General features: G+C 37.9%; 1 protein-coding gene across 1 annotated transcript in view; it reads right to left on the bottom strand.

Moving 5' to 3' along the window:
- The window catches only part of LOC147356925 (usherin-like), a 170,073-nt gene that overhangs the window by 41,950 nt on the left and 101,227 nt on the right, over positions 1–26,896 (bottom strand). The window contains exon 8 of the mRNA XM_086342933.1: positions 12,794–12,973. Within this exon, the coding sequence (XP_086199059.1) occupies positions 12,794–12,973 (180 nt within the window). The remainder of the gene's footprint in view (positions 1–12,793; positions 12,974–26,896) is intronic.

Below are 26,896 nucleotides of genomic sequence, written 5' to 3'. Positions count from 1 at the left end.
CGGAGGAGACTCAGGCTGTCATTACACAGGCTTCCTTCCAGCAGATGTTCTGTGAAGGCACTGAAGAGCCAAGGAAATTCAGCCACAGTGTCTGCATAGGAGAGCCGCTTAATGCACCTCAGCTCACAAAACACCACACCTGTTGTTTCGTGCCTCAAGTAGACTGAGCATCCCGAACGGGTCATCTATGATATCTCTTCCTGCCCCACTTGAGGAGACTGCCAGCAACAAGCCAGCTCCCATCCATTGGAAAGGCTCCTGACTTTGGTGTATCTAGAGTCAAAAACACATTGAGTGTAGGGGCCCCTTCTACCTATTTTCACTCAATAATTCTGTCCCCCAGTGAGAGTGTGGCAGAGAGCCATAGATAAGATCATGTCCTATGTTCTATCTGAAGGTATTTTAAAGATGATCTAGCTCAGTGTTTTTCAAATTTGGGCATGCATTCCAGCAACCCAAGGTGGGGGTGCATTGGACACCCTCATATATCTGCTTTCATTTAGCCCAATTAATTCATAATTATGAATATCATAGTGGCTATTTGCCCACTGATATCACAATGTATTCTCCATTAAGTTTTTTAAAAAATTATTCATTTGCTTGTGGTTGCGTTGGGTTTCTGTTACTGCATGGGCTTTCTCTAGTAGCAGCAAGGAGGGGCTGCTTTTTAGTTGTGGAGCATGACCATCTCGTTGTGGTGGTTTCTCTTGTTGCAGAGCGTGGGCTCTGTAGTTGCAGGATGTGGAGTTTAGCTGCTCCATAGCATGTGGGATCTTCCCGGACCAAGGATTGAACCTGTGTCCCCTCCATTGACAGGTGGATTCTTATCTACTGGACCACCAGGGACGTCCGTCCTTAACTTTTCATAGAACCTTTAGACTCAGGATGATCTATATATCTTTATAGAGCTACAGTAGGGATCTTCTTGAAGTTCTTAATGGAAAAAGATTGGAAATACAATCCTTAAGTGACTAAGGTACATAAAGGACTTATTTTACTTTTGTAAAAGTATTTATGCAGACAGGTAAGTGCTCATAGAATTTTATGCAAGACAGACATAGAGTCTGTCTATGATAACAAAGGAAAAAGAATAAGATGTTATTTTTAAAAAATAAAGCAAAAATTTCTTCAGGGCACTATAAGAATTCAAATAAAACTTCAAGTTGCTTTCCAACTGCAGAGCCAGTCAGACAGACATGATTTTTTTTTAACCTTAAAGTTATAGATAAACCTTTATTCCAAGATAAAAAAACAGAAAGGGGAATTGTACTTATTCTTTTTAAAAATAGGATTTTTCAATATCAATGGAACTTAAAGGGATAATATTTCCCATCCCTCTCCTCTGGTAAAGTAGAAGTGTGATTAATTTTGTGTGTGTGTGTGTGTCTCTCTTGCCCCAGGATGCTCCAAAGATTGCACTTAATTGTGTTTTGGGGCCTGTATGTTTCTATACTAACCACATGAGAGTATGCAAATGTGGGAGGCTGGCAGCCCTTTGCTGGAGGCTTGTTGAGTCCACAATAAGCACACTTCAAAGTTCCCTCCATCTTCTCCCTGGCTCAGAAGTTAGTCCCTTTCTAAAGAGTTTTTATAAGCAGGAAGTTCATTGTCAAGATGGTGAATACAGAAAGTGAGAAAAATCCCACAAATTATAAAATGGAAAAGTATCCTTCTCTTTGGCTTATGTAATTTTACAAACATACACACACACATACAGAGCAGGGTAAATAAACTATCAATTCTAAGAAGGTAAAAGTAAGGTTTTTCATAAAAGGATTTGAGAGCTGTTAGAGATAGTTACAAATGCTTCGGTTTTATTCTCATAACATACTTGGGAGAAAGCACGGGTTCAACTAAATGGCCCTGGTATGTGTTTCCAAAAGTATGCTACTTATTATGAATTTAAATACTTCATTGAATTTGTCTACCTTAGTACTCTGAACAAGTTGATTTTTCCAGGGGAAAAAGAGTAGCACATTTGGAAGACATATACAGGAGTAAAACATTCTGTACAGCTATTCTAAAGATTCATATGAACTGGATGTAATATAAATCGTGTAGCTTTTAATATGAAGGTAAAGACAGTGTGTTTATACAATAGAATACTCTTGTTGTAAAGAATGTAATTCCCCACAATCCTATATCTTCATTGTGACTTTTACACCATAAAAGGCAGCTAAACTCATCTTTCCTTCTACCCTCTGAATAGGGTAATATACCATTTGAGCCTTTGGTTTGTTTTAATTCCTAATCTATGGCTTACTTTTTTAAAAATTTTGAATCCTGTGCATTCTTTCCATTTTTAAGTATCTCATGGCCACTTGCACCTTGAAGTTTCAACTTACATCTTGCAAATAATTCAAAGTAGATTCAGAGAAGATGTAAAATGGAAAATACAAGATGATATTTGCACACTGCAAGAAAACTTTTACATTTTGGGGGATTATTAGCATAGCATCTTGACATCATACTGAATGGATTTGAAGACTTAGCAATATTTTATAGAGTCATTGATGTGCTGTGCTTAGTAATGCCCGACTTTTTGCAACCCCATGGACTATAGCCTTCTCTGTCCATGGGGATTTTCCAGGCAAGAATACTGGATTGGGTTGCCATACCCTTTTCAGGGGATCTTCCCAACCCAGGGATCGAACCCAAGTTTCCTGCATTTCAGGCAGATTCTTTACCATCTGAGCCAACAGGGAAACCCAAACATACTGGAGTAGGTAGCCTATCCCTTCTCCAGGGGATCTTCCCAAACCAGGAGTTGAACCCTGTCTCCTCCATTGCAGGCAGATTCTTTACCAGCTGAGCCAACAGGGAAGCCCTCTCATTGTTACAGCTACAGAAAAGTGTAATAAAAGGAAGTTTGAATCTGCAACTTTTTTTTTTTAAACCTATCTCTGCTTTTTGAGCTTCTAATTGCTCTTAATTCCCTTAGGCAACCTGTCATAAAAATGATATCACTCGCCCTATGGTTGGTCCACCGCGCTACCCACAACCCACACCTCTTAGGTGGTTTTCAAGTGAGATGAGAAAAAAAAAAAAAAGAAAGAAAATTCAGTTCTTTCCTTTAGAAACTGAAGGAGAAAAGTAAGTGCACTGAACAATTCATACCACAAGTCTCAGACTCACTTCCTAATCAACTGAAGGGCTATAAATTGATTTATTCTTCCTTTCTTTTGTTTACAGGCAAAGCTATTGTGACACTTAACCTAAGAGAAGGATGTGCTAGCACTGTCCAGGAACTCTTAAGAGAGCAAGTTGCTTCTAGGGCAGGTCATCATTCTGCTTTCTGTAAATTATTTCCTTTCCTTCTGGTGTACAGTATTAATAGGTACTCTTTTGATCTACCTACTCTCAACTGACTTGCAATGTTAATAAAAAATTTCCATTTACTCTGAAACATACCAAGATGGGGACTACCCAGGTGGCACCGTGGTAAAGAATCTACCTGCCAATGCAGGAGACGTAGGAGATGCAGAAGACACAGATTTTATCCCTGGGTCAGCGAGATCCCCTGGAGTAGTAAATAGCAACCCACTCTGATATTCTTGCCTGGGAAATCCCATGAACAGAGGAGCCTGGCAGGCTATAGTCCATAGGGTTGAAATAAGATGAACACGACTGAACATACACACACACACACACACACACACAACCCAAGATGGATAGTCTAGTCCAAAGGCCAAGTTTTGTGGCCATCAGTAGACTCAGTCGTATCTTCCCAACCTAACAACCCCTCCGAGCATGAGAAATAATAAAGAGTCTCTGTATTAAATTGCTAAGTTTTGAGATGGCTTGAGTACACAGTAATACATAACTAAAAGAAAAGCTCAGTCTTTTAAAATTTAAAAGAGGTCTTCCTTAGTAGCTCAGTGGTAAAGCATCTGCTTACCAATACAGGAGACATGGGTTCAATCCCTGATCTGGGAAGATCCCACATGCCACGGAGCAACTAAGCCCATGGACTGCACTACTGAGTCTGTGCTCTAGAGCCTGGGAGCCACAACTACGAGCCCACACGCCCCAGCTCCAGACGCTCACGTGACTTAGAGCCCATGCTCTGCAACAAGACAGGCCACCACAATGAGAAGCCTGAACATCGCAACCTAGAGAGTAGCCCCTGCTCGCTGCAACTAGAGAACAGCCCAGGCAGCAACAAAGACAGTACGGCTAATAAAATAACTAACTAAATAAGATCTACATCTTTAAAAAATTAAAATCTAAAAGAAAACTAATTCAGCAGTTTGATCTGTGAGAAATCAGTGGGCAACGGTATTCTTTGGGCAATCATATTGGGCAAAAATTATGTATTACATTTTAAAGAGCAAGATTTTACTTGGTCATTCAAAAGTGTATTGTCTGAACAATTACTGTGCTTTCCTATTTAGTGAAAAATGAAATAAACTTTCAATTCCAAGATTTCACTTTTTTAAAAAAATATATAGTTAAGGCAAATTTGGAAAAGGTTACAAAAAAATTACCAAACACATTCAAATTCTTCTCTCTTGGCTAGCATTAATGAAGTTACAAAGGCATTTATTTATGAGTAAAAATGTACATATAATGGAAATAAAAAAATAATCCAAAAATTATGTATAATAAGTGGCTCACCATGAATACTGAAGAGAAATGCATCAAGAAAAAATGTGCTCCTTTTCTGCCTGTTGAAATCCCAAGATAACCAATGAGAGTTTGATGTAAAAATCATTTGAAAATTATGATCTAGAGGTCATAGAGGGAGGTATTTAAGGTATTTCAAAAGGAAAACCACTTCTTATCCTTCCTGTCTCATCATCCAATTCACATCAAAACTGCCCCAGAGCAGGGCTACCAGCCTGGCCATATTTATGTCACTTATGTCCCTCTGAGGGAGAGAAGTAGGAAGGGATAGAAAAGAGCAGGGCAAAATTACCCTAGTTTCTCTAGCATGTGTAAAAGACTCTGATCCTCACTTGCCCTCTCTCCAGGGCATTGTCTAGCCTTCAGAGGTAAAAGGTTTTGCACACCCAAATCCAAAGTATTTGTTGGGGGTGGTTCCTCCATGCCACTAAGCCAAGCTCTGGACACTAGCTGAGAATCCTGCAATTAACTAATTCTGACACTATGGACTTGGAGAGAGCCTCAGATTCCACAAGACTGCTCATTTCCAGCTCCCCTCCCTGCCACTTCTGATGCCATTCACAAGCCTAGGTTGTCACCCGTGCTTCTGATCTAATGGAAGTTTCCAATGGCTTGGTACAAACTGGAGGTTCCAATGATCCCCTTCAAGTCAAGATGCCAGTGGCAAGTCAAGGTTGTTACCTGTACTTCAGACTGCTGCTGCTGCTAAGTCGCTTCAGTCGTGTCCGACGCTGTGCAACCCCATAGACAGCAGCCCACCAGGCTTCTCTGTCCCTGGGATTCTCCAGGCAAGAACACTGGAGTGGGTTGCCATTTCCTTCCCCAATGCATGAAAGCAAAAAGTGAAAGTGAAGTCGCTCAGTCGTGTCCAACTCTTTGTGACCCCATGGACTGTAGCCTACCAGGCTCTTCTGCCCATGGGATTCTCCAGGCAAGAGTACTGGAGAGGGCTGCCATTGCCTTCTCCAGTACATCAGACTGACTGGCTGTAAATTAGCAGTTCCAGGTGATACCAAGCAAAGCCCCATGGGCTCCTGGGCACAAAGCCTTTCTGTATCCTCCATTTCTTCTATTATAGGAAACAGCCATCATTCAGCCTCCAGGACCTTCCCTGAGTTTCAGTGGCCATATTCAAGCAGTTGCTAATCAGGGAAGGGAGGGAATGTGAGACCAGGGAGAGACAAATAGTCAACAGCAGTCTTGGGGCAAGGTCCTAGGTTTCCCTCAAGGGATATACACAATAATATCATTGAGGTAATCTGCAGATACTGAAACCCACTCACAGTGAAAGAAGTTAGTGATTAATGATGGTATACTGCCCACAAGCATGCAGACCCCAGACCAGTTAGGCCTGAAGGTTGATGATGCTGACTCCTACTTACTTCACCACCAACCTATCAGAAAAGTGTCCATGAGCTGATCACACCGTCTTTGAACAATTACTTTAAAACTTCTCACCATCTTTTCTGGGGTAGGAGAAGAGGGGGACATAAAGTTTTATTGAGACATTGTGATCCTTTTTGCTTGTCAAAGCAATAAACCTGAGCTTTTCTACTTCACCCAAAACTATCTCTGAGATTTGATTCGGTACTGGTGTTCAGGAAGATGAGCTTTTGGCATCATCACCATCCCCTTTACAGTTTCTGTTGGTTTGCTACAGTGGCTCACAGAACTCTGGAAATCCATTTACTCATCAGATTACTGGTTTCTTACAAAGGACACAACTTGGAATAGCCAGATGGAAGAGATACATGGGCAAGGTATGTAAGGAGTGGCTAGAGCATCTATGACGTGCTGAACTCCCCGCTTTCCACAATATCCATGTATTCACCAGCCTGGAACTCTATCCTTTTGGGTTTTTATGGAGGCTTCATTACAGAGACTCGAATGATGAAATCATTGGCCATTTGGCCAGGGGTGGGTGGGATCAGAGTTTCAACCTTCTGATCACCTGTTTGGCTCCTTCAGTAACCTGTCCCCCCCCCACCGCCATCCTTGGGTACTTTCCAAAAGTCATCCATTAACATAATAAAAGACACCTTTTATAGCTCTGCTTAGGAAATTCCAAAGGTTTCTGGAGCTCCTGCCAGAAACAGGGACCAAGATCATGTATATATTTCTTATTTTAAATCACAATATTGCAAGAGCCAAAAAAGAATCTCAGTAGGAAGATAAAGAAAATAGTAAGTACCAAATATTTATGAAGGCAGACGCTGTGCTAAGCATGTGACATAAACTGTGTTGCTCAGTCCTCTGGCTTCCCTGATAGCTCAGTTGATAAAGAAAAAGAAAGAAAGAAAGTGAAGTTGTTCAGTCCTGTCCAACTCTTCGCAACCCCATGGACGATAGCCTACCAGGCCCCTACGTCCATGGAATTTTCCAGGCAACAGTACTAGAGTGGGTTGCCATTTCCTTCTCCAGGGCATCTTCCCAACCCAGGGATGGAATCCGGGTCTCCTGCATTGCAGGCAGGTGCTTTACTGTCTCAGCCACCAGAGAAGTTAGTAAAGAATCTGTCTGCAATGCAGGAGGCCCAGGTTAGTTTTCTGGGTCAGGAAGATCAACTAGAGAAGTGATAGGCTACTCACTCCAGTATTCTTGGACTTCCCTTGTGGCTCAGCTGGTAAAGAATCTGCCTGTAATGTGGAAGACCTGGGTTTGATCCCTGGGTTGGGAAGATTCCCTGGAGAAGGGAAAGGCTACCCAATCAAGTGGTTATCATCATTCTGCCAGTTAAGCAGATGAACAAACTGAAGTTCAGAGAGGTCTGTGGATTCACTTCTAGACATTCAGTCTATGAATAAAAAAAAAAAGGGAATCAAATTAAAGTTTGCAGGATTCCAAAGTCTATGCTTTTACAATGTGCTTAAGTGTTAATTCCAAGTAGATTTCAATCCTTTTCTCTCAAGGATGTTTTAGATTAGGAGGAGGTCAAGATGAGGAGGGAGAAACTAAAATAAACTAAAAAATCACTCACAACCAATTTGCATTTTTTAGCATTTGCTTTTCTAATATCACATCTTTGGAAAAGGAATACATTCCTCCAGCCTAGTATTTTTATGAAGTTTGTAGATTATAATTTTCATCAATTTTAATGACAGATTATTTACTGTCAGAGAAAACTGGGTTAAGTTCACAAACTAAGGTTGCTCCAAGTTCCTTTCACTGTTACAATAAAGCAGTTCAGAAAAAGATAAATAGAATAAAATTGTTTCTTTTGGAAAAAATATAAAACTTTCATAAAAAAATCTGTTTCCAGCTCGTCAGTATGGAATTTGTCACTAATCATTTTAAACTATGCCCTTTTATGCTTCTTCTGTCTCTTTTAGCTTTCTGAGTAGTTCTTTGATGTAACAAAGACAGTTTCAGACAAGATTTCAGTTCATCTGGAAAAAAGGTTTAAGTCTGGAGGCAAAATGCAGTGTATTTAAAATTTATATACTCTATAATGCCTTTGTTCTGAACTTGAAGATCCTGCAAAACTTCTAAGCTTCTTTGCCTTCCTCTAAGCTCATTTGTTCTTCCTTGGCTTATTATCATGCAATTGTGATTTTAACTGGTGGTTCCATCGTTTAACTACATGCAGAGTCATGGCTGACCCTTCCTGATCAATTGCCAATCCATACAGGTTTGACTGATAAAAGAGCCAATTAGATTTAAGCAAATTAAGGGACATCACCAATGTCAACCACTTATTAAACTGAATGCTGAATTCCATGCATACAAAACACTAATGCACTGAGCCCCATTAAGAGTTGAAATCCTAACCCCATTAGTAACTCCAGACCTGGAAGGGGTAAAGGTCAGAAGAAAGTTTCATATTTATGGATTAACATTTGGAGTCCGTTTTTATTTTTTTTAATTCTTTTCCTAGAACTCTTGAACCTACACTGTAATGCTATTCAAGAGCTTGGATTAAAGATATTTCTCATTTCTAAGAGTATCTTAGTGATAAATATGAGCATTATGTTATTACAAACAGTTAAAAAATATAGTAATTGTAGAAATACAAAAGTCTGAGTACACACAAGTAGGTAAGGGTATGCTACATAGTTGAAGAAAAAGGCAAAACACCAAACTCTTCAGTTGACCAAGTAATATTTGAAGGGAATTTTTAAACAAAAAGTGTATGCTGTTTGGGATCTGCCACTGTCCATCTATGTGCTGAGCTATTGGTCTCATGATCTCATTTGTGTTAATTTCCATCTTCCAAATAACTTGTGTTTATCACATTGTTTAATCTTACTTTTATTTTCTGTGGTCAAATTAAGTTTTTTTTTTTTAAATAAGACTAATTTTATTAAACAGCACAATTAATGAAACAAGGAAGATCTGATAGGACTAACAAGGGCTCGAAGTTAGATTCTGTTGGACATTTTCCCCCAGACCTGTTGAGGTATAATCGGCAGACATAAAACTGCACGTTAATCATATTTCTCATCAGACAGAATAGAAAGATGTTTCCTAACCAATGCCTAAGAGATGATGTACCAGGGTAAATTCTTTATGCTATGGCCCCTTACCTCTCCCAAATTCCTATGTAAACCAGTGTCTGTTACTCTCTGTTACCGAAGTAAACAATAGGGAAGGAACCAGAGTCGTGAGTTAGTACACTTTGAGACTATTTCTTACTTCTAATACTCCTGCTCTCCTTACAGTTTGGATCCCCACCTGCATCTGCATGGCCACAGCATCTCTGCACTGGACAAGCATACCCAGAGGAGGTCACCTTTTCCACAGCTGGCTACAATAAAGGATTGTGCAGGTAGAAGAGGAGGTCTGAGCGGGCCTGAGCAATGATAAGCTTACAACTTAAAACTGGTAATTAAGCTATCTTGACTAACTTATTTATTTATTCATTCACCCACTGATTATTCATTATGCACCTACCATGTGTCAGGTGTGGTCTAGGCATTAAAGATAAAAATGCGAGTAAGAAACAGTCCCTGCTGTGTAGGCTCTTATCACCAGCGATTGTGACAGATGAGACAAACAATTTCAGCATTATGCGATTGAACTCGAGGATACAAAAGGGCCCTATCTCAGCCTTGCTTGGTAAAAGATGACTTCTTGATGGACTGACTTCCAGGTTGAAACCCTAAAAATGAGTAGGACTCAGTCAGATCAAGGAGGTAAAGGAGGTTTTCTGAGCCACATTTGATAAAGAAAAAAAAATTAGCATTTCTGCTTTGCCCAAACTTTCTCTTCTTGTTTTTCAACTACACTAGGAAGAAAACAGCTAAGGATGCTATGGCCACAGATCTTGCATAATTCAGCATTGAAAGATAGTAGGGATTCAACATCACCATAAAAGAGATTAATGTTAAAATCAAGGCAATGGCAATAATGAAAATCATCCAAATATAATGGAAAAGTAAATAGCATATAGAATCTTCTCTGCCTATAAGTTGGTTCGTTTCGATATATCGGTTCATTTATTATTCATTTCGGTATGAAACACAGTTCACTGGACAAAGGCATGGAAGATTTCTTTAATAACTCTCAGTACTAATTTAATTCTACTTAAACACACATATTCTAGTGAATGCCACATGCTTTTCAGCATGATTTTTATGTGTAAATCAGGATAATATGTTTTCAGATCATTAAGTAAAAGGAAGCATGAACTAAAACCTATTTAATCAATGAGGTATCACCTTTAAACTGCCACAAGGTCATAAAAAAGATAATTTCAAAGCTATAAGTTTCCTAATTGTAATCATCAACAATCTAATGATAAAGAGAAGTATGTGCTAATGGCTGTAATAAACTTGAGGAAATCACTGTCTGTCTTTGAAGACACTTTGCTTCCTCTTTTGGTGAAGGGCCACCTCCCCAATTCTGGATTTCCGAGTACATGAAGTGAATGATTGTATGCTGGCTTCCAGAGCATTATGATAATGACATGGCTATGCATCCACTGAGTGGAAATGAAGATAAGATTCAGCAGTTGACTTCAGTCCAACTGTACCACCATAAAGCAATATTTAGTTTCCTTGTGTTTGCATAATATTAACTCTTCTACTAACCCACTGACAGATACATTCACACAGTGTATATATTGAGTTAACAACAGCAGCTTGCTGTTTAACTGAATCACACATACATTATAAATTATTAGGTTATACATAGCTTCCCTGGTGGCTCAGACGGTAAAGCGTCTGCCTGCAATGCCGGAGACTCAGCGTTGATTCCTGGGTTGGGAAGAAGATCCCCTGGAGAAGGAAATGGCAATCCACTCCAGCACTCTTGCCTGGAAAATCCCATGGATGGAGGAGCCTGATAGGCTACAGTCCATGGGGTCGCAAAGAGTCGGACACGACTGAGCGACTTCATTTTCACTTTCACTATTCCTAAACATATGAACAATGAATTAAATTTACCCCTGGGCTTCCCAGGTGGCGCTAGTGGTAAAGAACCTGCCTGTCAATGCAGGAGACATGAGAGACACAAGTTTGATCCCTGGGATGGAAAGATTCCCTGGAGGAGGGCATGGCAACCCACTCCAGTACTCTTGCCTAGAGAATCCTATGGACAGAGAAGCCCAGTGTCCCACACACCAAAGGGCCTCAAAGACTTGGGCACAACTGAAGCAACTTAGTACACATGCACTTTTATGCATGCAATGTAAATTTCTGTAAATTACAAACTATTGAAATCAGTGTAAAAGCCAGAAAATGAATACGCAACTCAAATATTTCACATATTCTGTTAAGATGTTACTATATCACTGAAAAATCTCCATTAAAGCACTAATCACTCTTTAATATCTAAATAGGAATAAAAGGTATTATATACTAGGGTATAGAGTCATCACAATTTTTTAATCCCTTCTAGCAGTAAAAAATGCTTTAGAGTAAAAAATGCTTTTTAATCCCTTTAGAGTAAAAAATGAAGATAGGAATACCCAAGGTTTGTTTTGATCTCAGTTCTTAAACAGGCACCTACCTAAATTCAATTCTCTCTTCATAAAATTATCTGTTCATAAAATAGGCAACTGAGTTGATTTGCCCCAAAAGTCTCTTTCAAGCATTCTTTTCTTAAACAATGTGGCTTCTGCTATTTAGAGTTTCGAGTGTTTTGGTAAATATCTACTCATTAATTCTTATAATGTCATAAAAGGCACATAATAGTGAGTAATTTTTATGACATAGAAGGTAATGAATTTTTCCTTGGCTGAAGAGTTCCATACAAACTGTAGATTAACTCTTACTTTCCCTTGATGAGACCTTTGCTGCTCTTACACTCTTTACGACTGCAGAGGGATCTATCCAGACTTGCAGATCACTCATAAGGAGATAAGGACATCATCCTTTAGTACAGGACACACTGGTTCCTGAAGCTGGGCTATGAGCAGACACCGGGTGTCCTGGGGTCCTTTTCCTTTGTTATTTAAAAAAATACATGTTTCTAAACACTCAACCAAGAATCATGCTTATTTCTGAAGTGTACTTTCTGCTCAAGAACTGTACACAACAATCTAAGGCAGAGTTTTATTCTTAGTAATTAGTTCCTATAAACAGTTAAAACAAGGGTAGGGTTGAATCTAGATCATAATAGTTCTGAATAAGGTAAGTCAATCTTTATCAGAGAAATAGTTAAAAATGGCCAGGCTGAGTCACATTTCACCTGTGAAAATGATACTGAACTCTAATCATTAGGACATGGAATTTAAGGATTCTTTTCCAGTGGTGCGAATAGAGTTTTCCTATTCTATTACCCTTACTCTGCTTTTTTTCTTTTTTGGTCAAATGAGAGGTTTATATATACATCTAAACTTGTTTTCCAAAAAAACAGGAATGAAAACCACTTATATGAGAAAAACAAAGTACAAATTTAAAATGTACATTTTGAATCTAAATGAAGTCTCAGACAAAAAAGAATTTCCCTATATTCTCACTATGCATAAAGCAAGAGACACATGTGTGTACATACACATACATACAGACATGTGTGTGCATACACAGAGTGCTAGATGAAAATGATCTCAATAAAATAATACTAATATAAGGGTCTCAATAAAACAAAGCAAGAACAAAAATCACCAGAAATACAACTGAGACTCTAAGTTCTGAAAAAATTAATTCTAACAATAAACAGGCATTCAATGGAGACAGTTCTAGAGCATTTGTATACATTCAGATACCAACACTGTTCACAGACTTACCCCCTGGAGGCATTGAAATCATTACAGGATCACTCATCAAGCTGCCTTGGCTATTGGAAACATTCACTTGTACTGTGTAGTTCGTAAAAGGAACCAATCCGTTGATGAGCACCCAAAGGTTGGTCTCTTCACCACTGTGCATGATTTGTGTGCCATTCAGAAGAGTGTAGTTATCACCTGCTAATTATAAAAAGAAAAGTATTTAAATTAGTATATAATTAAGGATTCTTTCCTTCTATTATTTGAGTATTTTCTTGGGTTCTAAATATAGAATGCTAAGCAGAGCTATCTGTATCAGTACCCAGAGGGGCATTTCATGTGCTGCTGTCAACATACATAAATTTATTATTTTCTGAACAAAGTGATACCTGAATTAATATGTTTAATAATTTCCAATTTACTCAGTGTAGAGATGTGAATAACTCGACTGACGTTTTTAAGACAGTATGAAGCCTAATCACAAATATCATGGATATAAGTATAAATACTATACAGATATATAAATTGATCAGTTAATAATGGATTATTTACAATTGTTTGAGTTTTTTTTTTTTAAGTTCTCGAATTTTCTTTAATGTACAGACTGGAAGGAAATCACACTGTTTCCCTAAATGGAATGGTTCTGGATATAAATAGCATACTCAGATATGTGTTATATGTCTCATTTATTACCAGTACCAATTGGTTTATTTTCTGCTCATTTTGCTTGTAAGGTTAGTTGACTACTTTCTATCTAATACCTCTTCAAAACAAAATTGGTGACAATATTCTGAAAAGTAACTAGGGATAGGAAGTAATATGTGTCCACTTTGATCAGAATATCTTTTTTTCTTTTTTTTTTTTACCTCTATGGGAAAATGCAGAGGCTGCCTCTCTGTATATAAGAATCACCGTGAAAGTACATCATCAGGTCCCACCACTACCCTCCTTCCAAAACTTCAGGGAACCCAAATCTCTAGATTAGAATACAGGAAAATACTTTTGTCTGATAACAGGGTTTTATCTCCATCTTCTATGCAACTGGGTTACATTCAAGATTAAGAAAAGCTAGAAATTAGACTTAAAAAATAAGGCTACAACTGAACAGCATATTATAACATTTATTTCATTTGCTATGTTAGATGATTTCATGAAAAGTTTCCATGAGGAAATTTTTTAAGATATCGCCTAATTTAGTAAACTTTAGTTATATTTACTCTTAAAAGATTGAAAAAAGAATAGTTAGAAATAGTAATATTTACTTCAAATAGCCATCCTCCTTTGCCAGAACACTTTTTTACTGTATGTACCTTTAATTTTTCCCATATACATGCTATAAATATAAGCAAACAAATAAAAAAGAAAACACTGATGCTGGCTTCAAGGGGAAAGCATATTTGTGAGCTCTCTGGATACTGATATAATCTTTACTGTTTAAATGTTTTAAAAAGTAAAGATGGTGACATATGAAAAGTGATCTTGCATTGTACAGCAGACAAAAGTTAACAGGTGCAATATTTACAAAAATATTATATTTTACATAGTTTAGTATAGTGCAAGAGAAGGAAATGGCATCCCACTCCAGTATTCTTGCCTCGAGAATCCCATGGACAGAGGAGTCTGGTGGGCTACAGTCCATGGGGTCGCAAAGAGTCAGACATGACTGAGCGACTTCACTCACTCTCAGTATAGTACAATGGAAAGTACATAAATTTGGTGATCAGAGAGCTTCTGCATTTGAACTTGTCCTTTTCATTCTTGAGTGGTGTGCTCTTTGTAAGTTACTTAATTTTATTTATTTTTTTACCACCACACTGGGTAGCTGTGGGATCTTAGTTTCATAACTAAGGACTGAACCCAGGTCCACAATAGCAAAAGCACTGAGTCTTAATATCTTGACTGCCAGGGAATTACCTGTAAGTTACTTAATATTTCTGAACCTCATTTTTCTTCTGTAAACTGGGGATAATAATGCTCCTTTGTTTGCCATATTATTATGACCGTTAAATGAGATGCTCAGCAGCAGCAGCTAGAAATGTTACTGTTCCTGTTGCAATAATTTCTATTCATTTTCAGTAAAACAAGATAGAGACATTGTCACAGTTTGCTGCTGTGGCTGCTAAGTCGCTTCAGTCGTGTCCAACTCTGTGGGACCCCATAGACGGCAGCCCACCAGGCTCCCCCATCCCTGGGATTCTCCAGGCAAGAACACTGGAGTGGGTTGCCATTTCCTTCTCCAATGCATGAAAGGGAAAAGTGAAAGTGAAGTCGCTCAGTCGTGTCCGACTCTTCGCGACCCCATGGTCTGCAGCCTACCAGGCTCCTCCGTCCATGGGATTTTCCAGGCAAGAGTACTGGAGTGGGGTGCCATTGCCTTCTCCTTGTCACAGTTTAAGAATGGTTTTAAGTTCCCAAAATGAAAACAGACAACACATCTATGTACCTGAAGAAGTTATGAAACCTACAAAGTAGTTGTTGATAATCTACTAATGCATTACAGCAGAAAGGATACAATGTCTGTTGTTATATCCATGCAACCGATACATTTCTGAAAAATATTTAGAACTATCAAGTGATTAAGAATTACTGACCCTGTATTTTACTTTCTCTAGTACCTACCTACTACATTCTCCCCACCTCCACCCAATCAAGTATTATTATTCAAAAATCTAAGGTTTTTCAATTAATAAAACAATGCTAATCTCATTCAATTCCACTGTACCATTGTTTCATCAGGTTGCATTTCAAACTCTAAAATTAATAAGATCAAATGATGAAAAGAACTCATATCTAGTTATGAGCCTTCTTATGAAATATGGGTAAGGCAGATCAAGACTTTAAAAATATGCCAAATTTTTAAAAAGATACTTATAATAACTTTGGGATGGAGTACTTAGCTGAGAATTTTATTGCTGTGAAGTCCACAGATAGGTTAAGTGTTTTCCATGAACAGAAGAAATCCCTAGTTCATGCAAGAATTTATTACCCTGAACTTGAACTGGCACATCCAAAGGAGTAGTTTGTTGCAAAGAAAATAAATGGTACTTATGGGCTAAAACATGGGACGAATAATTTCTATTCCTTTTTGGTAAAACAAGATAAAGACATAGTCCCAGTTTAAGGATGATTTTAAGTTCCCAAAATAGGAATAGACAACACAGCTAGATAGGTGAAGAAGTTATGAAACTTACAAAGTAGCTGTTGATAAGCTCCTAATGCACTGAAAAGACATTTCCAAATTATGCTACACTAGCTTTCATAGAATTTTTACAACTGGTCAACTTGATTATTGAGCTCCAACTGCATACAGGGAGTAGACCTGAGTAGGTGCTGATAACAGTCTGCCTCGAATAAGACACAGTTCTTGCACTTAAGAAACTTGTTTTAGATTAACATGAATCCCTTCTAATCATGATCTAAGAAAAATTTCATTATTCACATCTGAAGATCTTCTCAAGTTCCCATAATGTCCTGTTCCTTAAAAACATATTCAGTTATAGCTGAAACAATTGCTGCTATCGTCACATGCCCAGATCTAAAATTTCAAAAAGGTCAGCTTATCCTAGGAAACCCAGGAAAACGCCCTATTTCCTTGAAAGTGGTATAAGATGTCAAATTTCAAGATAACAATGAAAATTATAAAAATAAGCCAAGAGAATACAGTTTTACACATTTCAAGCCTGGTGTAACTGTAAGCTCAATGAGTTAACGTCTATGATGATAATACTGGTGAGGCTTTTTTTTTCCCCGTTGTATTTTGTTTGTTTGTCTTTGAAGCAAATTTCTAGCTGTAAAATGAAAAATATTGCCAGCTTTGAAAATGGCATGGCAGGGGGAAATATATTAAGTACCACTTTATTCTAAGTTTCCCGGATAACATTAATACATGGTAATTATACAATTAGTTGTAACATTAAGTCCTAGTTATAGAACAATGATTACTCAGTAATTATAAGAAGTATATAATTACTCAATAATTATGAGAAGTATGCAATTACATAACCATTTCATTCAGCTCAAAAAAGAACTTGTACATCTCCAGGAATCATGCAGCTGAGTGAATTGAATGTTCTTTCACCTCCACTAACATAAAGCTCAATTCAGAGACCTGGAGCAAATGACAGGATTTCAACCCTCACTGAAGCTCAAAAATCTCCGGGTTCAAAACCAATACAGGACCCAGAGATTTCAGCTGTTCTCCACCTTATTCTCCCTGATCTCTCTTTCTTCCAATAAACTTTGCCAGTTTGGGTTCCTAGCTTTTAAGGGAAAAATCTTAAAAATGTAGGTCCTCTGATCCTTTTAAAGGGGTTGCACTTTACTTTTCACTGCATGAACTTTGTTTTCAGTGGGCTGGAAAATACAGCCCCGTTGGTTCAGCCTCAAGAATCAAGCTAGAAAATACTACAGTGATAAGCATTTCCTATCACAGGTGACCACTCCTGTCTGGTCAGCCTCAGTGCTGACCTGATTTGTGAGTATAAATGGATGGTGCTGGTCGGGTTAAGATTCTATGTTCTGGAACCACAACTCCCATGACTCCTCCAGGCACTGTGAGCTTGGAGTCCCCTTCATCTACCTTCTTTAGCTCTGGTCTGCGCCATTGAGCTTTAACTGGTTGTTCAGTCACTAAGTCATGTCTGACTTTTTGTGAACCCATGGACTGCAGTTTTAACTGGGGATTGCACTAAACTCTGCACCATGAGACTGTCTATACCTGTGTTCCAGAGCTCACCCATGTCAAAACTGCCTGGGAGTACTTCACACACCTGAGTTCTAACTCAGACCTACTAAAGGAGAACACCAGAGCGTATGGGGAATCACATGGTGATTCTTCAGTATGCATAATTACTGGCTTTAGGATGATTTAACCCATGTTCAAGGTGGCCTTAATGTAATGATCAAAATTAATTTCCTTTGCTTGAAAAAATTATCAGGCCGCATTTGGCATCCTTATGAGTGATGCGTTTAGATTCTAGCTTTGGGTTGCAAAATGTTGACTAGTGAAAGAATGCATCTTTAGAAAGTGTAAAGTTAACTTGCAAACCAGACTGTCTTTACAGACTACAAAATCTAGTACAGTTATGCTATAAGAAAGTTTAAAATATGAATAAAAACATTTTTAAATGAATAAAAAAAATTTTTAAGGAAAAAGAAAAGCTATATTATGCAAATAACAACCATAAGAGAATTGGCTATACTAATATCAGATAAAACAGACTGTTAGAGAAAAAGCATTATGAGCAATAAAGAGAAAGACTTTAAAAATGATAACAGGTTATTCTATCGGGAATATATAATTATGGATATACATGCACCTATATGGGCTTTCCAGGTGGATTTAGTGGTAAAGAACCTGCCTGCCAGTACAGGAGACAGAAGAGATGAGGGTTCAATCCCTGGGTCAGCAAGATCCCCTAAAGGAGGGCATGGCAATCCGCTTCAATATCCTTGACTGGAGAATCCGTGGACAGATGAGCCTGGAGGACTAGGCTCCTCCAAGGGTTGTAAAGAGTTGGACACAATGCGTCTATATCTTTCTGGTTTTAATCATAATAAAATTTTGCCTGTTTGCTTGATTTTATAATAAATGAAACCATGAAGTATGTAAAAGTATGTATATCACACACCTGAGAACAATAACTTAAGAATTTCTGAATGAAGTTTCTCTCTCTTTCTTTCTCCACTGAGGATGCAGAGAAAAGGAAGGATTCTTTGCACACTGGCCTGTATCATGCAATCACAAGGAAAAAACATATTTGGTACAGATCACACAACATTCTAAAATAAAACCCTAGATGTTGTTTTAGACTATTCTACATTCTCAAGGATTTCCCAAAAGGTTAATTCTTTCAGTCCTACTTTTCTATTTTACTTTGAAGGAAAAAGTGTTAAATGAAGAAGCAATCAAAATAAATCTCACATGTGCCACAGGTTTTACATGAAAGGAACTTTTCCTTCAGCTTTGAATATGAAGACCAACACTAAAATGTTAACAACCTGGATGCCCATTTCTAAAGCTAAAATCTTACTTTTCATGTTCTTATTTGCTGAATCGTAGGATATTTTTCTGTACAATTAGTTTTTAAGCAAAAACCAGTGTAAATAGATATTCTCACAGGTATGAGTCACAGATGAGTAATTGATGACTATTCTGGGAATATCATCTCATGGGGCTCTCTAGATTGAAATAACATAAATGGGTATCCTTTCCCATTCTTGTTATAATCATTGTCACAAGAATTTTAATGCACCATATATTCCATAATTTTTTTTCCTCTGTGCTGTACTGCTCTGACCTTTTCAATATTCTATAATTTGACTGGCTGGCTATTTCAGTTCTCTCCTTTTTACAGCCTTATTAACTTGTGGAAAAGGGGTGAAATGAACAGCCAATCAGAATACATAATATTGCAAAGGTCAGTGTAGTCTTGTAAGTATCATCATACACAGAAGACTGTATGCCAGGCATTAACATCCTGATATCTTATTCATGTGACAAAGATTGTAACAAGAACAGAAAATGGCACAACATGAATCCATTCTCGTGACAAAGATCATAATGAGGAATGACAGCGAACAAACCAAACTGATTCTTGTTACCTTGTGAGGATTTTACATGTCAGACCTGGTCCTGTTTAAGTTAGCCTTTTTCTGAATCCAATTACACCTTATGGTAGAAAAGATATTGACCAATGTTCCCACTTCTGGCTGGAAAAAGAAAAGGCTATATTTTTTCCTGTATTGGGGGGGTCTCAATTTTAGTGTTGTTCAGCCTCACCTCACCATCACAGAATTCTGCCAATCCCCAGGTAAAAGACGCTGAATGACATTTTGCAAATTAGGGTCATGTGGCCAGTATGCCCTTAAATGGGAGCTAAGAATTCTAGGTTACTCTAGATAGCACATATTAATATTTAAGTCACTTTTATTTCTTCTCTGTAAAGATATTTCAAATTATTCTACCCAAGATGCAAATGCATGCTCCAAGCATCATTATTTTAATAGATCTTACTTTGATATAAATCTGAAAGAATTTAAGTTAATGTATAGGTAAAAGGACCTATTCCTGACTTTAAGTTTTTGCCAACATACAAAACTTTTATAGATCTTTACTTACACAGCTTTCTTCTCCACAGAACATTTTGAAAGAGAAAAAAATAAGTAGCTTGTGAAGCACTTAGGCTCTGAGAAAGACAGTGCTCTGTTAATGCATCCTCCTTTTACCATTATTGTAATTATTCTAATGTGATGCTTAATTAGTTGTCCTCTAGTAAAAGCTGTACTTCTTTGATTCCTCTTTAAAGTGGTCATTCTGCTATTATAACAATTGTAATTCAGGGAATAAATACACAGAATATTTCATCAATTCACCAAAAGATGCTGCACAATAATTTTCCCCAAGTCTGTGCTCAAACAAGAGCAATACAGTTCTACAGATAGGATATTTTTGTCTGGTGCTGTTTTGATTTATTTTTTTAAATTTATGGGCAAGAGTAAAGTAATGTTACACAATCAATCTTCTAAATATTTTAAATACAACTTTATTAAGTCACTAGCAATAGCTGCTGTTCTAAAGGTTTAAAAAGAATAACTGAAGAGTATGGATGGATTTGGAGGGCATTATACTAAGTGAAATAAGCCAGAGAGAGAAAGATAAATTCTATATGATATCATGGATATGTGGAATGTACAAAATACAACAAACAGGTGAATATACCAAAAAAGAAATAGACTCACAGATATGGAGAATAAACGAGTAGTCATCAGTGGGGAGAGGGTGGGCAACATAAGGGTGGGGGAGTAGAAGGTACAGACTACTGGGTATAAGACAGGCTCAAGGATGTGGGAATACATAGGGGGAATACAATGTGGAGAAAATAGTCAATATTTCATAATAACTGTAAGTGGAAAGCAGCTCTTAAGAATTTTATAAAAATAAAAAAATTTAAAAAGGGGAGCAAAGAGTAATCAATGAATCCTTGAATGAAAGAAAGATGGGTTTACTATTTAAACTGCTTCTGAAAGACTTTTTTAACCTTTTAGAGATATATGCCTTCCAGAGGTAATTTGCCAGACATGAAACAGATCAGATCAGATCAGATCAGATCAGTCGCTCAGTCGTGTCCGACTCTTTGCGACCCCATGAATCGCAGCACGCCAGGCCTCCCTGTCCATCACCAACTGAGTTCACTCAGACTCACGTCCATCGAGTCAGTGATGCCATCCAGCCATCTCATCCTCTGTCGTCCCCTTCTCCTCCTGCCCCCAATCCCTCCCAGCATCAGAGTCTTTTCCAATGAGTCAACTCTTTGCATGAGGTGGCCAAAGTACTGGAGTTTCAGCTTTAGCATCATCCCTTCCAAAGAAATCCCAGGGCTGATCTCCTTCAGAATGGACCGGTTGGATCTCCTTCCGGTCCAAGGGACTCTCAAGAGTCTTCTCCAATACCACAGTTTAAAAGCATCAATTCTTCGGCGCTCAGCCTTCTTCACAGTCCAACTCTCACATCCATACATGACCACAGGAAATACCATAGCCTTGACTAGATGGACCTTTGTTGGCAAAGTAATGTCTCTGCTTTTGAATATGCTATTTAGGTTGGTCATAACTTTCCTTCCAAGGAGTAAGTATCTTTTAATTTCATGGCTGCAGTCACCATCTGTAGTGATTTTGGAGCCCAGAAAAATAAAGTCTGACACTGTTTCCACTGTTTCCCCATCTATTTCCCATGAAGTGGTGGGACCAGATGCCATGATCTTCGTTTTCTGAATGTTGAGCTTTAAGCCAACTTTTTCACTCTCCACTTTCACTTTCATCAAGAGGCTTTTGAGTTCCTCTTCACTTTCTGCCATAAGGGTGGTGTCATCTGCATATCTGAGGTTATTGATATTTCTCCCAGCAATCTTGATTCCAGCTTGTGTTTCTTCCAGTCCAGCGTTATTCATGATGTACTCTGCATATAAGTTAAATAAACAGGGTGACAATATACAGCCTTGACGAACTCCTTTTCCTATTTGGAACCAGTCTGTTGTTCCATGTCCAGTTCTAACTGTTGCTTCCTGACCTGCATACAAATTTCTCAAGAGGCAGATCAGGTGGTCTGGTATTCCCATCTGTTTCAGAATTTCCCACAGTTTATTGTGATCCACACAGTCAAAGGCTTTGGTATAGTCAATAAAGCAGAAATAGATGTTTTTCTGGAACTCTCTTGTTTTTTCTATGATCCAGCGGATGTTGGCAATTTGATCTCTGGTTCCTCTGCCTTTTCTAAAACCAGCTTGAACATCAGGAAGTTCACGGTTCACATATTGCTGAAGCCTCGCCTGGAGAATTTTGAGCATTACTTTACTAGCGTGTGAGATGAGTGCAATTGTGCGGTAGTTTGAGCATTCTTTGGCACTGCCTTTCTTTGGGACTGGAATGAAAACTGACCTTTTCCAGTCCTGTGGCCACTGCTGAGTTTTCCAAATTTGCTGGCATATTGAGTGCAGCACTTTCACAGCATCATCTTTCAGGATTTGGAATAGCTCAACTGGAATTCCATCACCTCCACTAGCTTTGTTCGTACTGATGCTTTCTAAGGCCCACTTGACTTCACATTCCAGGATGTCTGGCTCTAGCCCTTCCTACAAATCTTAATGAAAAAAAGTAAATGACTAAAAAAGGCTAAAATATTTTGCTCTAAGAAGCAAATGCAGTGTTAATATTGCCTTGCAATTTATTTTAAAGAAATAATTTTATTGCCTTATTCTAAACATAAGAAAATGAATTACAAAATGGCTTAACAGTGCCTATGTAAAAATTTGGTTTAAGAACCAAGCAAAGGTGGCAGGCGTCAGAAGCAAGAGAACTGTAATACGGTACCTTTAGTCCCAAAATAAGGTTTCAGCATGTAAAGGGTCATAAGAAATACATTTGTTTGTAAAGCAAAGAGAGTTTGGTATATATATTTTGCTCTCTTGAGCAACAACTTAATTGATTTTTGCTCCCTGATTTCAAGTTGAACTGATTTTCCCTTTTAGATCCTGCAGATGGTGACTTTCTAGCCTGGATAATTGTAGAAATGAAAAGAACCAGTTTGAGTCCTTTCAAAGACATTTTATCCACCTTAGTTGTTTTCTTAGGTTTACCTAGATCAGCTAATGTGATTCAGCTATAAAATAAATGTGTAAAAACAAGTAACATCTCTGTCATGGCAAATAGTTAATCACATACTTAATGCTAAGAATACGTTTTATAGTCAACAATTGTATTTTTTTTTAAAGAAAGAATAAAGTTGTTTTTAAAACATTGCATCTTAAGGAGAAGATTGAGAAATGTGAACAGCTTATTAACAATGTTATAGGCACGTGCTGTAAGTCTTTATCTTTTAATCTTTGCTCATTGTTGGGGCTTTCATTGTCAGTATACAAATGAAGATTATTATCTGCTTTTAAAACATGTTCGTAACTCATAGATGCCAATAAGAATATTCAGTTCTTTAGGGAGATGATCAGAAAGAAACTGGTTAAAAAGGAGACCTAGTGATCTCCAATCCATAATCAAATATCTAGATTGATTGTGTCACTTGCACTTGCATTGATTTCAATTCGAGTAGCTCACCCAAGGGAATAATAAAAATGTGGAATAAAACTGATTTATGAGAACAAAATAAATCCTTTTGTGAGTGGTAATGAATTGGTACTATTTAACCCTTTCAATCACAGAGTGAAAAAACTATTTATTTTTTAAGAATGCTGAGCTAGCCCAAAGAAGTCATATCAGAAATGCCAATATTGCCAAGTGCCATTACACTACGTTGTAATGCTGGGGGAAAAAAATGCTGCTCTAAACTTGATGGAAGGCATCATCTGACATACAACATACTTCTAGCTTTCCTGGGCCAAGTTCAATGTGCCATCATAAATGATGGACTTGCAGATCTAAAGTATTACAGAATCATTCGATAACTGTTTACTGCACTTATTTACATGATTTATAAGAGAGTTGAGAAACAAGAGTAAACATGGTGGCACAGGCTGTTCTTCGGTCACTAAGTCGTGTACGACTCTTTGTGACCTGATGGACCACAGCACGCCAGGCTTCTCTGTCCTTCACTATATCTGGAGTTTGTTCAAATTCATGTCCAATGAGTCAGCGGTATTAACTAGCCATCTCATCCTCTACTGCCCTCTTTACCTCTTGCCTTCAATCTTTTCCAGCATCAGGGTCTTTTCAAATGAGTCAGCTCGTTGCATCAGGTCAAAGTATTAGAGCCTCACCTTCAACATCAGTCCTTCCGATGAATATTCAGGATTGATTTCCTTTAGGATTAACTGGTTTGATCTCCTTGCTGTCCAAGGGACTCTCAAGAGTTTTCTCCAGTACCACAATTTGAAAACATCAATTCTTCAGCACTCAGCCTTCTTTATGGTCCAACTCTCATATCCATACATGACTACCGGAAAAACCATGGCTTTGACTAAACGGACCTTTGTCAGCAAAGTAATGTCTCTGCTTTGTAATATGCTGTCTAGATTTGTCATAGATTTCCTTCCAAGAACAAATGTCTTTTAATTTCATGGGTGAAGTCACCATCTGCAGTGATTTTGAAGCCCAAGAGAATAAAATCTGTCACTGTTTCCATTTTTGCCCCATCTATTGGCCATGAAATGATGAAACTGGATGTCATGATGTTACTTTTCTGAATGTTGTGTTTTAAGCCAGCTTTTTCACTGTCCTTTTTCATCCTCATCAAGAGGCTCTTTATTTCCTCTTCACTTTCTGCCATTAGAGTGGTATCATCTGCATGCATGAGGTTGTTGATAATTCTCCTGGCAATCCTGATTCCAGCCTGTGAGTCATCCAGTCCAGCATTTCGCATAATGAATTCTGGATATAAGTTAAATAAGCAGGGTGACAACATAAAGTCTTGACATACTTCTTTTCCAATTTGGAACCAGTCTGTTGTTCCATGTCCAGTTCTAACTGTTGCTTCTTGACCTGCATGCAGGTTTCTCAGGAGGCAGGTCAGGTGGTCTGGTACTCCCATCTCTTGAAGAATTTTTCACAATTTGTTGTGATCCATACAGTCAAAGTCATTAGCAGAGTCAATGAAGCAGAAGTAGATGTTTCTCTGGAATTCCCTTGCTTTTTCTATGGTCCAGCAGATGTTGGCAATTTGATCTCTGGTTCCTGTGCCTATTCTAAATCTACCTTGTATATCTGGAAGTTCTCGATTCACATACTGCTGAAGCCTAGCTTGAAAAATTTTGAGCATTATATTGCTAGCTTGTGAAATGAGCACAATTGTATGGTAGTTTGAACATTCTTTGGCATTGCCTTTCTTTGGGATTTAGGGCTTCCCTGGTAGCTCAGCTGGTAAAGAATCTGCTTGCAAAGCAGGAGACCCCAGTTCAGTTCCTGGGTTGGGAAGATACTGTGGAGAAAGGAAGGCTACCCACTCCAGTATTCTAGCCTGCTGCTGCTGCTAAGTCGCTTCAGTCGTGTCCGACTCTGTGCGACCCCATAGACGGCAACCCACCAGGTTCCCCCATCCCTGGGATTCTCCAGGCAAGAACACTGGAGTGGGTAGCCATTCTAGCCTGGAGAATGACATAGACTCTACAATCCATGGGTTCGCAAAAAGTCGGATACAACTGAGCGACTTTGGGCTTTAACTACATTTAATATTTTTTTCTCTCAGTATTGATGTTCTTTAGTTTACTCAAAACTTAGTATATAACCATTAATTCTAGGGGTATCTCCAGGATATCAGGGCCCAGGGAGATAGCTTTTAGCATAATAAAGCACACACATAAAATGCCTGGGGACATAATCAGGTGGCTCAATGGTAAAGAATCTGCATGCCAGTGCAGGAGATGCAGGAGACTCAGGTTCCTTCACTGGGTTGAGAAAATCCCCTAGAGGAAGAATGGCAACCCACTCCAGTATTCTTGCCTGGAAACTTCCATGGACTGAAGAGCCTTGAAGGCTACAGTCTGTGGCATCGCAAAGGGTCAGACATGACTGAGCACACACACACACACACACACATTTGCCTTAAGGAAAATTAAAGGACCTGGGAAAAAGTAGGATGATTTGTACATAAAACCAAAGCAACTGATTCTATCAAATGAGCCAACCAGCCAAGCAGTTGATTTAATGAGAGAAAAAACCAAAATATCAGCTCATGTTTTTTGAAATCCAGTAGTCAAAACATTTCCAATAGTTTGGCTTCAAGTTAATTTTTAACTTTTCCATGTTGCTGACATCTTATACACATGTTCTATAACTAGGTTATCCAGTTGAATAACCACTATCCACATGGGGCCCCTGAGTACTTGAAATGCGACTGAATTTCTGATTTTATTTAATTTTGACTAATTTAAATTAAAAACTAATAATCAATTTTGCTTCTGTAAAATTTAAATTATTGAATACCTTTTTAACAGAAAATATTATGAAGCTGAAATACAGATCGAATATTTCTGATAAAAATTACCTGAATTGAAGAGTACTATAAAATATACACACTGATTTAGCATAAAAAGAAGAAAAAATCTCACTTGAGATATTACTTTAAGATTTTGATTCCATGTTGAAATGATAATATTCAGGGTAGACTGATTCACAAAATATACATTATACAATTTTATTCATGTGCATACTAGAAAATTAAAAATTAGATATTTAGCTTCCTTTATATGTCTATTAGACAGCACCACTCTGATGTGCTAAAGAAAAATATTAGAATGCACACTAAAAATACAGGTTCATTTTTATCTGAAACTAACGTAAGAAAGAAAATCTTATTCTTCTTCCTATATATATGCACACACAATGAAGGTGAAACTTTTATTCATAAAATGCACAGGCTCTATTTAATACAATGCATTTAATTCATTGCCCTAAGAAAGCTAATTTCAGAACTACTTGGAAGGGACTCCTATAAGTGTTGAGTTGATTTGTTATCAGCTCTGTCAATTTGGCTTGTACTGTCATGGTGTTTAATGAAATTATATGAAGGTAACTATTTATCCTCGTTGGCATAAAAAGGCTTTTAAAAAAATTAATACATTTTACTATTTACAATGAAACATAATTTAATTCAGTTTGATGGTACCATAATTATTATAGCAT

This window comes from Bos grunniens, chromosome 16, assembly GCF_055505025.1.
Source record: "Bos grunniens cultivar Pamir isolate PY7600 chromosome 16, Bosgru_T2T1.0, whole genome shotgun sequence".
NCBI lineage: Eukaryota > Metazoa > Chordata > Mammalia > Artiodactyla > Bovidae > Bos > Bos grunniens.
Note: the sequence above shows the minus strand (reverse complement) of the source record. Positions and strands in the feature narration are given on the sequence as shown.